The sequence below is a fragment of the Gadus macrocephalus genome, chromosome 21, assembly GCF_031168955.1.
Source record: "Gadus macrocephalus chromosome 21, ASM3116895v1".
Classification (NCBI taxonomy): Eukaryota; Metazoa; Chordata; class Actinopteri; order Gadiformes; family Gadidae; genus Gadus; species Gadus macrocephalus.
Window position 1 is genome coordinate 16,905,234 of NC_082402.1, and position 17,875 is coordinate 16,923,108.

The 17,875-nt window shown below is 44.5% G+C and overlaps 1 protein-coding gene across 3 annotated transcripts in view; it reads right to left on the minus strand.

Moving 5' to 3' along the window:
* The window catches only part of fig4a (FIG4 phosphoinositide 5-phosphatase a), a 93,079-nt gene that overhangs the window by 69,687 nt on the left and 5,517 nt on the right, over positions 1-17,875 (minus strand). For 2 of the 3 annotated variants that reach the window (XM_060042100.1, XM_060042101.1), the window contains exons 3-9: positions 12,424-12,547; positions 10,252-10,408; positions 9,886-9,936; positions 7,108-7,271; positions 6,566-6,694; positions 4,053-4,153; positions 3,508-3,670 (exon numbers count right to left, since the gene is read on the minus strand). In XM_060042100.1, coding sequence (XP_059898083.1) covers positions 3,508-3,670; positions 4,053-4,153; positions 6,566-6,694; positions 7,108-7,271; positions 9,886-9,936; positions 10,252-10,408; positions 12,424-12,547 — 889 coding nt within the window. The remainder of the gene's footprint in view (positions 1-3,507; positions 3,671-4,052; positions 4,154-6,565; positions 6,695-7,107; positions 7,272-9,885; positions 9,937-10,251; positions 10,409-12,423; positions 12,548-17,875) is intronic. The other variant, XM_060042102.1, reaches the window with a different exon arrangement.

Here is a 17,875-nt window from a genome sequence, read left to right on the forward strand (position 1 = left end):
CAAATAAGAATATTTTTGTTTAGAAATGTTTTTAAAAGGTAGCCTTGTTTCTTTGTTTTTTTTTTTTGTTTTTCTGTTTTTATGACTTTTGAATATATGGAAACAGAGGACTTGATTGTGATGTTATGTGATTTTATGCTACCTTCTGTAAAAGCGAACGGTGGTATAAATATCTGTACTTGGAGGCCATGGTCGGACATAGTAGATTATGAACATATGCATGTTGTGATTAAGTGATCATTTTAATCCTAAAGGTTGCATCATTTTGTGATTATAAATAATCAAAGGGGGGATTGTGATGGAAAATCTACATGTTGTATTGTTTTGGTCTATATGAATTTAAGTTTTGTTGCTATTCTGTGTAATTTTATATAGTGTCTGCCTTCTGCTCTCCTTTTGGGTCATTTGGGCCCCGTCCACACGAAGCCGATTTCATGGCGAAACCGCAAAGGTCTTGTACGGTTCAGCCTTCCGTCCACACGAAGCCGGCGAATCCGCTGACCGAAACCGCAAACTCCTCGGAGGTGGTTTCAAATCTACCCGGTTTCGTTTTGGATTCGTGTGGACGCCTGAAACCGTAAACAATGACGTCATCGCCCCACCCCTCGACCCTCTAGCCAATGACTGTTAAGCCCGCGGAGTCTCAGAACTCACAACAACAAGGATTTCTGTAGCAGAAGCAGCGCCCCTTATGGGCCTGGAATGTATACTACAGCGTTTCTACAGATCTACCCGGTTTCGCTTGACTCCGTCTTTACGGAGATACTGCGAAACCGGATAGATCGAAACCGTAACGGTTTCGCCTGTTTCGGCTTCGTGTGGACAGGGCCTTAAAGTGTGAACGTTCGAGAGTCGTGTGATGCATTTTATTGCCTGCCTGTTCCTATCTTTTCGTGTGTCATCTCCCAAGCAATGCTTTGAAGTATGGGCCTTTTCCTCGACACTCTGGCTACCGTAAACAAAGTCAGAGAGTTACATGTCACGGCCGCCGACCCCACCTTAGCCTCGGGGGGGGGAACTTCAACTGTAAAGATAAAAATCTGGTGAACAAAGACTTTTAGTATTGGGGGACCACCCCCTTCAGGACCCAAACGAAGTGAATAAGAACTCATTGATTGGAAGACTCAGTGGACTTGTCTGAGCGTACCTTCAGAGAATGAAGTAACACGCAAAGAGGAGCTCCCATCTGAGGCCTCAAATTATTGTAATGTATGCCTGTTATGTTGTTTGTTGATGCATGTTGTGATGTATCTTTGTTCATACTTTTATTACAAATATATATAACCACTAATTGTCAACAGTATTGTGTGCTTTTTGCATCTAAATATCTCATCTGCTTAGACGCAATATCTGATACAGAAATTGCCACGACAACAGTCACACTGTTGCCGCTTCATTCTCATTGTCTCATAATCTCATTATTAAGGCTGCTGTGGATGCTTTAAAAAATAAACATTTTTCTCTTAGGTAAAATCAAACCAGTGGGATGTTAGATTGAAAACCTCCAAAGCAATGTATTAAAAATTGAAAGAACAGTCCTATGTGTAGTTTCTTTTTTGGGGATTTTCAAAATGAGGTACCAAGCTAGAATGGATTGTCAACCCACTGTTTCTCAACCCTCTCCGATTATTACTATGAGTAGTAGTATTGCATGCATACAGTTCTCACATCAGCGCCACAGTAAGCCTATAGAGGCTGCAACCATTTGCTTCTCAAAAGATTGTTGTGTTTTAGAATGAACGACTACTAGAGAGACAAGACAGGCGCCGCTACTATGCTAGCTACTAGGTAGTAACACCAGACCAGCATTAATCAATCAAAATTAAGCTATCGACTGGCTGCTTTTCACAAACCTGAGCTGATCGAAGTGTTCTCATCAGGGGTTGCGGGAGATGATGCCACACTCTCCACCACTTGTTCTTGCTCTGCCCTGTTCTTCCCAAAGAATTTTCTTATATCCATCTCTTATAATAATAATAATAATACATTGGTTTTATATAGCGCTTTTCTCGGTACCCAAAGACGCTTTACAAAAAAAACACAAAACAAAAAGGATACAAATGAACAGTACAGTACATACATGCATACATACAAATATTCCCAAAACAACAATACAGAGAAAGATAGGACAATGAGAAAGAGAGAGAGTGAAACATTTTTGTCAGGTGTTGTAAGTGATGTTGAAGAGATGTGTTTTGAGTTGACTTTTGAAAGACTGCAGTGAATCAGAGTTACGGATGGCCAGGGGGATGGAGTTCCAGAGGGTAGGGGCGGCGATCTTATCAACGATATTTTATAACTGTACTTGACCTGAGAAGACCTCTGAGAAGTGGCGGGCGCCAGGGTGTTGCCATAGCAACACCAGAATTTGTTTAGCGACACCAAGTTGGCTAGATTTATATATTATGTATTTATATATTTTTTTTTATTTATAAGAATGAAAGAAATTGTGTAATGAAAGAATAAAACAATGATTGATGCATTTTTGTTTGAATAACATCTTGCTCCCGCGACCAGTGCCAGCGCCGGCATTGCAAGGGGAGGGATATTACGTAAATTCGCAGGAGGCGGGATAAGTGCGGCCGCTGTCACTCAGGTTTGTTTTGGTTTGACGCAGACAGCACGGAGGCAGAACAGACCGCAGAACTCAACGCGATCGTCCTCAATGTTGCTGCAACGATGCAGCATTCATTCAGAAGAGCAGCTAGTACTTACGTGTACGAAAGCAGCTATTATTACCGTATTATTATTTTTTTTATATATATATATATATATATATATATATATATATATATATATATATATATATATATATATATATATATATATATATATATATATATATATATATACACACACACACACACACACGTTTTTATACGGCAGAGATCCGGGGCTGATCCCGAAAGATCTGGGGCTATAGCCCCGAATGCCCAGGTCTAACGACGTGCCTGCTAAAGAGTAATGAACCCACTGTGTTCGGGGTAAATGATATGTATATACTTCCGTGGGCATACACAACGTCAGGCTGGTTGAAGACGATATAACTCCCTACCTAGGGGAGATAACATGTTCAGGGGGGGTGGATATAGATTTGTATGCGAACGTGTGTAGCCATCCATGTGAACACCTCTGCATGTTTAATTGTATGTTTTTTTTACCAGCAGCTCGATTATTGTATAATAATGCTAGTTAGATAAGAATTAGACATTGTTATTACCAGTAATAGGAACAGGGTAAAGTTAATTAGGGATGTAAATATAGTTTATCTGTGCACGTGTCAGATGTATAACTGTCATTTACTTATCAAGTAGAATACTTATTCATTCTGTCTGTGTTTCCAGAACCACTCGTTCCATCAGGTCATAACTCCACCCTTGGTCGTAATAAAGCTCAGCATCCTGATTCAGTTCTCACCGGACATCCTCCAACAGACAGCCTATCCATTACACCCTAGATCAGCTTTTACAAAGTGAGTGACATGCGTGGCTTGGGAACTGGACTCACATCGTATGGGGGGCTTGGGCATCATGGTGGAGATGTCCTGGGACCAGTAGAGGGGCACGGAGCCACGCACCTGGACGTAGGAGGAGTAGCTTCCCGCTGTGAAGGACATGACGGAGGCGTCGTGGATTATCTGCTCCGTCTCAACCTCGTTGGCCACGTCGCCCTGGGTGCAGATGTGAGAAAACAAGCAAATCAACAAGCCTTAACGTAAAGGGCAACCCTTTAGAGTGCTTTTGTTATTCTAGTGAACAATAGGAGGAGAAAAAATGAATCTGCTCCAATTACATGATTAGCGAGGGCTAATTATAAGCAAACTATCAAGGAGTCTGACATCCATGTTTTTCCTAGAACCACAATACACACACATCTACTGTACAACGGCAGGTCAGATTCACTCACACACACACACACACACACACACACACACACACACACACACACACACACACACACACACACACACACACACACACACACACACACACACACACACACACACACACACACACACACACACACACACGTTGTCTTGGAAAGCCTTTTACCTCACAGTTGGCACCTCTTTTGAGGAAGCGAGTGCCAGCAAACCTGCTGGAGCGCCTGGCGATGAGGGTGACGTGGACGGGCCGGCCGTAGATGACCAGCTCTGCATTGCCGGGGTTAGGGAGCATGACTTAAACCATCAACCACCAGAGAGGAGTAAAGCACTCCCTAAGTCCCTGTCCCAAAGAAGACCCATCCCACGCACCACAATGACTACAGTAGCGCTCACTTCACATATAATGAAGACATTTGAGAGACTTGTCCTCTCCTCCCTCTGCACTAGTGTATCTACTCAAATGGACCCTTTACAGTTTGCATATCAGCCTAACATCAGTGTCGATGATGCCCTCATTTACATGGTGCAGAGGGCATACACACATCTGGACACCCCTGATGCATCTGTAAGGATAACATTCTTTGACTTCTCATCTGCCTTTAATACCATCCAGCCACGTCTGCTAGGGGAGAAGATGGAGATGATGAAGGTGGATCCATTACTGGTACTGTGGTGTTTGGACTACCTTTATCCCAGACCACAGTATGTGCGCCTACAGAACAATATTTCATGCACCATCCTCAGCAGCACAGGGGATCCACAAGGAACTGTGCTGGCTCCATTCCTGTTCACCATTCCTGTACACAGCTGATTACAAACACAACACTAACAGTTGCTTCTTGCAAAAATATTCAGGCGACACAGCTGTTGTTGGCCTCATTAAAGGGGGAAATGAGGAGGAGTACAGAGACACCATAGACAACTTTGTGGAGTGGAGTACACACAAAAATCTCCATCTCAACACCACGAAGACATAGTTGTGGATTACAGGAGGGGGAGGAGGAGGACTCAACCAACACCAATCAGCATCGGGGGCACTGTGGTGGAGATGGTCGCCAACCACAGGTACCTTGGTGTGCAGCTCGACAGTGAGCTGGACTGGAAAAGTCATATGGAAGCGGTGTACAAGAAGGTACAAAGTCGACACTTTCTTGAGGAGACTAAGGTCATTTAACATCTGCCAACCCCTACTGTGGCCAGTGCTCTGTTTTTCGCTGTGGCATGTTGGGGAGAAGACGCCTGCACAGCGGACAAAAACGGACTGGACAAGCTGATCAGGAAGGCCAGCTCATTGGTCGGGGCTGAGCAGCTAAAGGTCCAGCAGGTGGCAGAGGCCAGAATCCTCAACAAACTGGCCTCAATAATGTCTAACCCCACTCACCCACTCCACGCCCTGAAGGTGATCAAGAACAGCACCTTCAGTCGGAGACTAATTGCACCAATGTGCAAAACGGAGCGGTACAGGAAGTCCTGTGTACCAGCTGCCATACGGTTTTATAATGCACAAAAATAACTGCACTTTGTAGTATTTATTATTGTATTTATTGTTTAAGTATTTAAGTATTTTAGCTATATGAGGGAATGTGTGTGATTGTTATGTCTGTCCAAACGCTGTTGTGACACTGTTATTTCCTGTAAAGGATTATTAAAGGATCTATCTATCTATCTATCTATCTATCTATCTATCTATTCGATTAGTATCATAATGCTGATGATGGTGTGCACTGGACACTTGAAATCAGTTTCTTCTCCCTGGAAAGGTGCGCCAGTACATTTTCCAAGAAATGACTCAATTTATGTTGCAGACAACAGAGACATTGATTATGATGTAAGCATTACAAATTAGTCTTCAACCACAAAACTAAGCCATGATGGAAGGGAAGCGGCCCAGCAAATTGAGCCCAACACTGGATCACAGAGCTAGCAGACGGCAATATTATCTTCCACTTGAAATATGACTTGAATGTGTTTTTTTTTTCTCCTTTTCTGAAGGGAATGTGAAGCTTTACGTCTCAAGATGGAAAGCGTCATAATATGGGTCCCAGGACTGTGCTGTAGAATAATAAATAAGCCTGTTGATTATGTTCTGCCCATGCACCAGAAAGTAATGAATCAATGCTACAGAGTCATTGAAAAAATAAGAAAAAGAAATGCATTATGTAAGAAGAAAACCCACATGCACTCACCTTGTGCTACCAGTCCAACCTTCTAAACGACTATTCACTTACCAGATTGGAGGCATCATTCCTGGCCCCTGTTTAGTCAGCAGACCACCATTTTTTAATTGCCATTTTGTATGTTTTATTTTATTTCTATCTCATAGTTGGTTCTGCACAAGTTCTGGCAAAGATATGTACAAAAACGTACCTAAAAATTGGATTATGCATTTGATGCACTCAACAATTAAAAGCTAACAATTAAATAATTAAGAAACACAGTTCACTTAAATGTAACAAAATAAATATTTGGCCTGTTAAGCCCTTTGAGACTGTAATGGTGATTAAGGGCTATACAAATAAAATTGAATTATTGTAAATATTGAACTAATGTAGAATATGAATCAATATATTGTTTTACCTCCATATTTAATGTCCATAGCATTACAAACCCAATGCACTATTGTTGAATACACCAAACACACGACCAGAGAAAGCAGCAGCGCGCTTTGAAGAAGGATACTGGATTGGCCGCAGAAGCCGTGGATGATGTACATCAGCCAATCGTGATGCACGATGTCCTTGACCCGCTCCAGGAGCTTCCCGTTCCAGACATACTTAAGGTAGGGTTCATTCTTCAGCCCGTTCACCACTGGACACAGCACAGAACCATGGTCACAAACACATTTTCCCAGGTTGGGTCAAACTATGAAAAGGCCAGCTTGGTCGGGGAACATGTGCCAACACTGAACACAGCTAGAGACAATGGGGAAATGGTCAAGATTTCAGGAAACTTCTTGAGAGCAAGTATTTGATTGAACTGTGTCTTCCTCATAATCATGGGAAGACACAGATAACGATTGACCAACATGATTCTTAATGTGGACACTTCGAGGGCAGTAAAAACCAAGGAGTGTCCATAGTGGAGAGGTGTGGATTGGCCACGGCTAAAGTCTGCCAGGACAGAATGGCATGGATTGGCATGGTCTCAGTTACAGACAAAAACATTAAATTGTCTACTTAATCACTACAAATGATTCATTTAACGGGGGGATGGAAAGTGACCTTGCATGGGAAGTCCCTCGTCCTCGAAGATGTCGAAGCTGTCCTGGCGGCTCTGTGAGGGGTGCTCCTCGTCGACCGAGGGCTCCACCGTGGAACTCAGCTCCCAGGGCCTCAGCAGCATGGTCAGGTTGTACTGCAGCGAGTGGCTCAGGTCGTAGCTATAGCTGGAGGACAGCAAAATACACCAACAATAATAAATCATGTAGAAATATGGTAATATACATATTTGAGCTTTTTAAACCTTCAACTTATATTCTATATTTAGCCAAAAAACAACGTTGAAAATGTTTATGTTTTACCATGCAAACAAGCAGTACCAGTGGGTAGTAACGACATTGCTAAGTTGGACAAACTTATACTATGTAATATAATGAATGAATTGAGGCAAAATGTATCGAATTGGCCTGCAAAACATAAATCTTAATATGGCCGATCAAATGAAGATGAACATTTGGCTAAACTGTAGAAACAGATGAGCGAGTCCTTCATGGAGAACAGGGGCAGTGTGTGGTTGAGTGCTGTCAGAGAGGAGTTACATAGTGATCCCTTTGGAGTTTCTGACAATGTTTTATACACAGCTTTAATTGGATTTCCTTTTTTATTGATCGCCATGCCATGTTGGCCAGGCACATCTGACAGATTTTCTTTTATATCTACATGCAGAAGAAACATCCTCTTCCTCGGATTACAATTATACTGATAGGGGCAATTAAGCAAGTGACCGGCAATAAATCTCTTCATGAGATCCTGTACAAATCCCGCTCTCAAATCCATTCATTGCTCTGGTTCACAAGCTAGAACATACTGATCTGGGGCCGTATTCACAAAGCATTTTATCTTACCGCTAGGAGTGCTCCTAACTCGCGCTAAAACATTTTAGGTAGGAGTTTTTTCTTAAAAGTTATTCACAAAGCCGCTGAGACCTACTCTTACTAAGAATAAATCACAAAGAGTGAACTAAGAGTGACGCGCCGTTGCTATGGATTACGTCAATTCTCGTGCACGAGTTTAGATCGGTGATCGGTCAGTTCGGTGATTGGTTGTTCAGACGAGCCCACTGAATCACCGAAAAACAAGGAAATAGCCTAGGCTAGAAATGAATTCCTATTAAGTAGTTATAGTGCAGTTAGCAGAAAAAACAATGACAATTTTGTGCAGACCACGATAATGACGTTGTAGCCTGCACGTTCAAGAGAGAGAGAAAGCAAACAATAAAAATACGTAAAATTTAAAAGAAAATAAATGTTATGAACTACACAAGTGTTGACTGATTTGTGCCAAGGTGTTTACCTAAAATGTGTTTTCAAAGTGATCCCTAAATGCCGGCCAAATTCATTGTCATGTTGATCGCCATCATCATCATCATCATCGTCTGGCTGTGGAATGTTCCTCCGCTTGCAGAGGTTGTGTAGAATGGCACATACAGTAATGACTGTGCTTGCCCTCTCTGGGGTGAGGCGTATTTCGCCGTGGAGGACATGAACCGACGTTTCATCTGCCCAATTCCTCTCTCCACAACATTTCGTGTATGTTTGTGTGCTCTAGCATATATGGAAGAAATCAGTAAACAATAATAAATATGGATTCAACAAATAAAAGGCGTCAAAGAGCCAATACGATGTGTTTCACACGTAGGACTAAGCGTAATATGCGTAATCACTTACATGTTATACTTTAACTGTGCTCCCGGTTGTGGATTGAGGTAGGGTGTCTAGAGCCACGTCTTGCATGGATAGTCACTGTCTCCCAGCAAGTGACACCCAACTGGTACATCTCAAAAAGCTGCCTCAGACCGCTCTCCATTAAAATGCGCGAATCATGGGTAGCTGAAGATCCAGGCCACTTTGCAACAACATCCAGGCTATGTTAAAATTTGCATCAAAAACAACCTGCGTGTTGATGGAATGCACTTTCTTCCTATTGACGAACACGTCCTCGTCTTTTGATGGCGCAATTATTTTTATGTGCGTCCCGTCAATAGCACCGACCACACCGGGCATACCTGCAATTGCCATGTAGTTGGCTTTGATCCTGTGTAATTGTTGAATGTCCAAAGGAAAGTTTATGGCACGGCTGACTGATGGTTGCGATATTTTTAAATCGTCGGCATTGCAAAGTTGCATTGCACCTGTTGCTAAATAACGTAGTATGGCCAAACATTTTATTTCGGGACTAATCGGATTATTCCTGTTGGGGATGTTATTGCATTGCGATTAACTCCACAACAAGTTTAATACCCTAACATTTCGTCTCGCAGGCATTTACGATTCTTTGTGAATAGGTCTTACTGAGTTAGGAGTCCTCTTGAGGACTTTTAAGCTCTCCTCGACTTAGGTGCTACTTTTAGGCCTAAAATACTTTGTGAATTGTTCTTAGTGAAAAAAGTTAGGAGTCCTAAATTTAAGAGTGACACGCCCATTATTTTTAGGAGTTACTCCTAAATTCGCCAGTTAGGACCTACTTTTAGCCCTAAAATCCTTTGTGAATACGGCCCCTGAGCAGCAAACGTTGATGCATTATAATGGAACCCCATGTATCATAATTGGGACCCATGTAATATAATGGAGACCCATGTACCATAATGGGGATCCATGTAATATACCATGCATTATAATGGGGACCAATGCACTATAATGGACCAATGTATTATAACTGACCCATGTATAATGGACCCATTTATTACCATGGACCCATACATTATAATGGACCATGTATTATAAAGGACCATGTATAATAATGGACCATGTATAATAATGGGGGACTCTGAACCCATCTTACCTGAAGTAGAAGTTGCTGGACAGGTCAACATTCTGAAAGATCCTCACATACCTAGGATGAGCACAGAGCATATGGAAACAAACAAATCATAGCATAAAGAATGAAGGAAAGAAAAATAATAATAATTAAAAGAAAGAATTAACAGAAAATGAGAAAAATAATTAAAGAAAGAATAATAAAGAATTACAGAGAGAAAGGCAAGCAAAGAAGACCAGTGGGTTTCAGTGGGACCCTGTGAGATGAATAGAATAAAACAATGCAACTAAAAAGGACAAAAAGTAGTGCAGTACTTGGCGTCTGAGTCATTAAGAAGTACACTAAGTGGCCTCGTCGGGTGTGCCCCCGAGTCATTAAGTAGTGCAGTACCTGGCCTCATCGGGGTGTGTGACCCTGACAGAGTCATTTGGGATGTAGATCATGCTGGTGTCTTCTACTTTGTAAATGGAGTGACCGCCAATGTCGGCCATCTTTCTGCGCTTGGTGATCAACACAATGTAGTAGCCCTCCAGGAAACGCACAAACCCTGACGGGAACACACATAAACCGTCATTCAACTGTGATCAGCAGTTATTTAATCAGGGTGAGTCCCTTGCATAGATACACCTTGTAGGCATGTCGCTTTCAATGTATTCCTACTCACTATTAATATGTTTAACACAATGGCCTCAAACATAGTTTTACCCAGACGAAAACAAGGCCTGCATTATACTAGTCACCCTTGATTTGGCTAGTGGAAAGTCATAGGCCTGGTATTAACACAGTACTAATTGCAAGACATATTACAATTACATAATAATAAAATATAACCGCAAGCGGCGATTAATTAAAAGTCAAGAACAAACTAATGGAAGATGTAAAAATATAACATATAATTGTCATATTTAAGGAAAGATGTTCCACTTAAAAAAATTAACTGCAGCCTCATTCACATGGTCAAAATGTCTATTGATAAGCACACAACATCCAGAAAACTCAAAGCACACATTTCTCAAGTGAATTAAGGGCTTTCTTCAAAGGATATACCTGAAAAATCTTTTAAATTCTGGGGAAATTAAACACTTGTAGTCAAGAACACTAACGGAAGAAATATAAATATGACAGAGTTCATTATGAAGGAAAAATGGTTAATAAAGAAGTTCCCCCTGCCATACTGTGTCTTGGCAGTCCGATTCTTGGAAACTAATGAGCCGGAATGTTGATTGCCTGAGGAATTTCAGGTGCTGTTCAATGTTGTGTTTCTTAAATGAGTGGCAATGACAGAATTTCATGTTCAGCTTGTTCATAATGCTCTAATCAGGATTCAAACTCTCAACCTAAGGATCACCAGTACAGGGCATTATCCCGTTGAGCCTCTGACATTCCTGAACTGCATGAAGCCTCATTCACACGGTGAAACTGTCGATTGATATCACACAACCTCAAGAAAACTCCAAGCACACATTTCCCAAGAGAATTAAGGGTTTTCTTAAAAGAGTACAGATCTGAAAATGTGCACTGTTAATGGTATCTACCTAATGATAGCTGTATGGTAGTTATACAATAACAAAATGGTCATATAGGCAAAATGGGTTGGAACTGGACGTTTGGCTTTTCTATGAAATTGTGGGAAAAGTAAACATTTTTAGAGCAGAAGACCAGGGTGAAAAAGATGCATCTGATTTTAGAGATTAATATGATGAAAGAATTTTGAGTCCAGGTCAATCTAGTAAGGATAAATAAGGCTAGTTCATAATCTTTTTGAACTAGCCTTGAACTAGGGGGGGGGGGCATTGGTATCCAGCTATGAAGATAGGTAAATCAAGGAAGATCAGCACACAATTATAGTAGGATTCACATTAGCCTATCCCCCTTTTCTCCTCTAAACACCCAGAATTCAACTCGCTTGTGAAACTCGATAACAAGGAGATATCCAAGTCATCAATTTAAGTATAAGAAAGTGGTTCAAAAAGTAAGGAGTGTAATAGATATGACATAATTCTACCATTTGACATTTAATTGATTATGTCAAATCAGACCCTGGTTATGTTACTGTGAACAATACACATATTCCTCAGCTTGATTATTGAATCCAACACAAAAATGAACCCCTCAATGATTTGGCCCTTGAATACAGCCAAACGCTTCCTTTCACATTTCGGCAAATGTCATTCTAACATCAATTCAAGCCATTGAGTTCAAAGGCTACATGCAGCTATTGGCCATCTTAAATTTGCAAAGACTATCCACTTTGTTTATTCATTGATAAAAACAGGTCACAACTATAAAAAGGTAAATTCCTTTTCAAATTTAGTTTAACTTGGTAAACATTCACAAAACATCTGAATCAACAATAACAAAAGCACATCAGTTGTTCCAATTCTGGTTGGTTTTAAATTCAGGTTTTCTATTGGATTATATTTGTATTGATTTCACCAACGTTTTTTCTTGCTAAAATCCCTTTTAAATATTGTTATACGTATCATACCTCAATCCTTTATTTCCTATACACATGAATACCTGACTGCATCATTTTCCATAGTTGGATATTGGCCATCTTACCCACAATGCCGTAGGCAGAGACCGCCCGGGACAGCCCAGAGGATCCCTTTTGCCCAATCTTAGTCCGGTTTCCCAGATCCAAGCGTCCAAGCAGTTCCCTGACCTCCTGCTGGCTGTACACATGCTGCAACCAAAGAGAGAACATTGGATCATGATCGATTAGTAGGAGCTCAAAAAGAATACACATTTATTATTCAACACTGTAGATGATGATGTTTTGAATCCTAGTTATAGGGGTGGACAACAGGACTTTTACAATTAAAACCACGAGGTCTGTATCCACTACACACCTACCAAATATCTGTGTCAAAGGTCAAAAAGGTATATTACGTGTCAGAACTTTAAGGGATCGGTCTGAGAATTCCGCCCCCTCCCAGCTGGACTATATCAACTGGTAGGCTTATCCATCAAATACCTGGTAGGACACTGATGGAAAATCCATATGTTGTTTAGTTTTAATAAGTTAAGCTTTGTTTTCTCTTTTTTCCAGCCCATCTGTAGACTGGTGTTAGCTTGTGGCCCTTTGTTAACCTGTTCCCTTGGCTGAACCGGTCCCCAGGACCCCTTATCTATACCAGAAAGAATCCTGCATGCCAACATTTCCCCCCATGTGATGTATGGACAAGTACATTTCAGGGAGGGGGTGAAACCGTTAAAAGGCTTTGTTTAACTGTATTGTGGGCTCACTCTGCTAGAGGGGATACTGATGTATGCCTGCTAGGGCTGTCACTTTTTATTCGAAGTTCGAATATTCGTTCGTAGGTGGGGTGAAAAGTTCGAATTCGAAGTGTAATTCTCCATTCGAACTGTAAAAATGCGCTATAAAGAAGAGAGCGGCGAGTGGCTTCTCCTCAATAAAGCGGCCCTCCTGGATCCCCGCTTCTCCCGGTTAGTCCACCTTTCCCCTGCACAGAAACATCTCGTGACTGAAAGCCTCTCACACGAGCTCACTGAAACGGAGACCGACACTGATCGCACACGACAGGGAGAAAAGTCCGCTGCTGCGCTGGGCGCGATGGGCAGCCTGTTTGGGGACTCAGCACGGCTGACACAAGCAGCTGCAACGGTGACGGAGAGCTGCGAGACTACTTGTAATTTTCTTTCCGTAAGGAATAAAAAGAGCAGCATGCCGTGTTGGAGGTCGGCCTCACAGATTGTTCGTTTATATAGGCTGTGTGTGCCATGGACGACATGCGCTCCGCATATCGCGCTCCGAGCAGGGGGGGGGGGGGTCGAATGTATTCGAATGTATTCGAATTAATTATGGACATTCGAAATTCGTTCGAATTTCATTTTTGGAAAAAGTGACAGCCCTAATGCCTGCATTAAAATAAGTAAATGTTCTACAACTATTGTGTGATATTTTGGATCTTGAAGTCTTATCTGTCTGACGCATTATCTCATAAATTGTCACGACAACACTACCACTTGTGATTTCACCATGCCAAAAAGGCATGGCAGATTTTGTAATGGCCTGTACTTCCTTGGAAAGTCCTAAAAAACAATCCATCATGATAAGAAATTGTGCTAGTGATTTTGAATAAATGTAAGTCGTAAAGTGCAGCATTTCTACTTGCTCTAAAATAATCCAGTAATCCATGCTAAACGATCATCCATAGTATCACATCGTATAACTGATATTCTGCAGATAGAAAAGGCTGGACAGATCCTACCTCTCTCTTTGTATACAATAATTTCACTAAACACTCCCTAAACTCCTCCCACTCGGCCGAAACCCTTCCAACTCACCAAAAACCCCTCCCACCCACCAAGAAAACCCTCCCACTCACCAAAAAAACCCTCCCACTCACCAAAAAAACCCTCCCACTCAACAATAACCCCTCCCACTCCTACCAACGGACCAGCCAAGGTACACTAGCTCTGAAAAGTCCCCGCCTACTAATTGGTAGGGGCAGACTCGTACACATTTCAATTTTAAGTATATTTTCAAACAAACTTTCCAAAGATCCCAGTTGGGGCGTGTCAGCTAGTGTTGACTCGTTCGCAAACTAATCAGTTTGATCTTTTATGGCTGGCGGGAAGTCTGAACCAGCCAAATCTTTTATGGCTAGTTCAGACTACACGATTTCAGCCCGATTTTGCCCCGATTCGTTCTTCGCAGACAAATTTGAGAGTCGTACACGATTTTTAAAGGTTGGCAACGAGACGAGGTCTTGTAATGTGACATGCTTGCGATCTGCGATGTTTTCGTCTGTGACGATCGAAAACCCCACGACGAAAAGTTTGGCACGTCAGAATTTTTTGGGGAAATCGCATGGCATATCCATTGTTGACATTAGGGAACCCCGCCCCCAGTTGCGTGAAGGAACCCCAGGGACAGCTGGAGCTCACGCGCAGTGTTAACCAACTGACTTCACTGCACTACGCTGAGTACACAGTAACTACTACAAAAATGAATACGATCAATAGCAAGAAGAAGAATGCTAAAAAAGAAAACGAGAGAAAATGGAACAACATAATGGAGACAACTTCGGTTGAAATGTGGCAGCAACGTCCCTGTATTTTCAACGTGTCCACAAAGGAGTTCCACGATAGGGTGAAGGGATACAGCCTGGTGAAAAATAGCCGACGCCCTTAGATGCCCTACCCGGTAAGTTTGGAGGCAACAGCTGTTGACGTGCCAATAGCTATCATAACCTTCTATCATAAACTTCAAACTGCCAGCATAATGCCTTGTGCTAGGTACTCTGGATCCATTGTTGACACTCTGTCGCTAGGCTACGTTGTTGCTGCAGGTACTTTGTATCGCGCAATACAACTACAGTGAGGAGTTGCTGCATTGAGCAGATATAACAACTACTGTGTGGAGTGCGGTAAATGACGAGACAAGAGACGGGTCGAGTCGGCTTTACTCTCCACTTCAATTAAACAAGTGTTACTCCAGCATGAGTTCAAAACGTAACTGCCGTAAACCGGAACTGTCGTAAACCGGAACTGTTATCCCAAAACCCTTTTCCTTAAAAAGGTACAGTCCCTTGGTGAATGTCTTATCATTGTAGTTGTGGGTCACCACACAGGCCCCCCCAGAATTCAACCAAACTAACAGGTCCAGACCGAACAGGTAACCTACAGAGAACATCGGACGCCCACTAGTGTTAAACAGAACATACTAGCACAAAACAGTCCCTAGAAAAATCAACGGCTAGGGGGGCGGACCAGGCGGCCAGAACGGCTGCGCTTAACAGGAGAAGGGCAAAAGGCAGGAGCAGGTGTCGAGGCTGCCGCAGGGGCAGGTGTCGAGGCTGCCGCAGGCGGGCACCCCCGCCGCGGGGGCTGAGCCAGCTGGAGCGGTTCGCCAATATCCACATGAGCAGGCTTGTGCCGATCTATAGCCACCCGCTGAGGCCTGCCCCCAATATCCCCAACAAAGTTCTTAGGCCCACCCTCCAAGACGCGGAAGGGCCCATCGTAGGGGGGCCGCAGCGGGATACGGTGGCCATCTTGGCGGATGAAAACGTACTTGGCTGACGGTAAATCCCTGGGAACGAATGACCGGGGGAGGCCATGGTGAGATGTCGGAATGGGAACGAAAGCGTCCGCAATGTCCCGGGACGCAGCTCGATGGGAGGCAACCGACCACGGGGCCGTGGCGTCCGGAAGAAACTCCCAAGGGAGGCGCAGGGGCTGGCCGTACACCAGCTCTGCCGACGAGGCCTGAAGATCGTCCTTGGGGGCGATCCACATTCACATGGTCGAAACGCCTCTCCGGCACTTTGAAGAGTGCCAAGGGGGCTTTGGTATGATGAGTCAACTTTGCACGCTGGCATGCCACACAGACAGCGGCCCAGGCCCCGACGTCCTTCCGCAGGCCAGGCCAGACGAACTTGACCCCCACCAGCATGGCAGAGGCCTTCACCCCCGGGTGGGAAAGGCCGTGGATCGGCCTTACGCCTCCAGCCAGCAGGCACCATGGGGCGCGGTTGGCCAGTGGAGACGTCGCAGAGGAGCGTAGTGTTGGCCGTGCCAAATACCACATCCTCCGTGAGGAGCGCTGTGGGGGCCGTCCTGTAGGCCTGTACCTCAGAGTCCGTAGCCTGATCCCCAGCCATAGCTGCGTAGTCGAGGCCCAAGTGGACGGAACCAATAACCACCCGAGAGAGGCAGTCAGCTACAAAATTGTCTTTGCCGGCCACATGCTGAATGTCAGTGTTGTACTCAGAGATGGCGGAGAGCTGACGCTGCTGTCGACCAGACCATGGCTCCGAAGACTTGGCCATGGCGAATGTCAGCGGCTTGTGGTCAACAAAAGCCATGAACCGACGGCCCTACAACAGGAAACGGAAATGACGGGTGGCGAGGAAAAGAGCCAGGAGCTCCCTGTCGAAGGCGCTGTATTTCCGCTCGTTGTCACGGAGCTTCCTGCTGAAAAAGGCCAGCGGCTGCCAGGCTCCGCCCACCCGCTGCTCACACACAGCCCCCACGGCGTAATCAGAGGCATCCGTAGTAAGAGCGACAGGGGCGGTCGGAGACGGGTGCCCCAGCAGAGCAGCCTTGGCCAACGCGGTATTGGCAGAATCGAAGGCAGCCGTCATCTCTGTGGACCAATCCAACACGTCTGCCGGCCTCCTGCCCCGCAAGGCGTTGTACAAGGGTCGCATGAGCTGGGCCGCATGGGGGAGGAAACGGTTGTAGAAGTTCACCATGCCCAGGAACTCCTGCAGGGACTTCACAGTGCGCGAGCGTGGGAAACTGGCGATGGCGTCCACCTTGGCCGGGAGGGGAACCGCCCCCTGCAGGGTGACGTGGTGGCCGAGGAAAGTGATGGATGACCGGCCAAACTCGCACTTGGCCGGGTTGACAACGAGAACATGCTCACTGAGCCGACCGAACAGCTGCCGTAGATGCGTCAGGTGGTCGTCTGCGAACGCACTGGCAACGAGAATGTAGACAGGAACGGCATGTCCCGCAGCACAGAGTCCATGAGGCGCTGAAACATCTGTGCTGCACCCTTGAGGCCGAAAGGCATCCTCAGAAATTCCAAAAGTCCAAAGGGTGTGATGACCGCCGTCTTGGGGACATACTGCGGGTGGACGGCACCTGATGGTAACCGCGTACCAGGTCCACCTTCGAAAAGTTGGCGGCGCCGGCCAGGTGGGAGGAGAAGTCCTGAATGTGCGGTACCGGTCGGGGGTGGTGGCGTTGTTCAGGCGACGGAAATCACCACAGGGACGCCAACCGCCATCAGCCTTGGTCACCATGTGCAGGGGGGAGGCCCACGGACTGTTGGAACGGCGTACGATGCCGAGGCGCTCCATGGTGGCGAACTCCTCCCTGGCGATCGCGAGCTTGGCAGAGTCGAGGCGCCAGACCCTTGCATAAGACCGGGGGGCTATCCATGGTGATGTAGTCCTCCACACCATGCTTAGCCACAGCCGATGAAAACGTGGGCGTGGTGATGACAGGAAACTCAGCCAGCAGGCGTTGATACAGG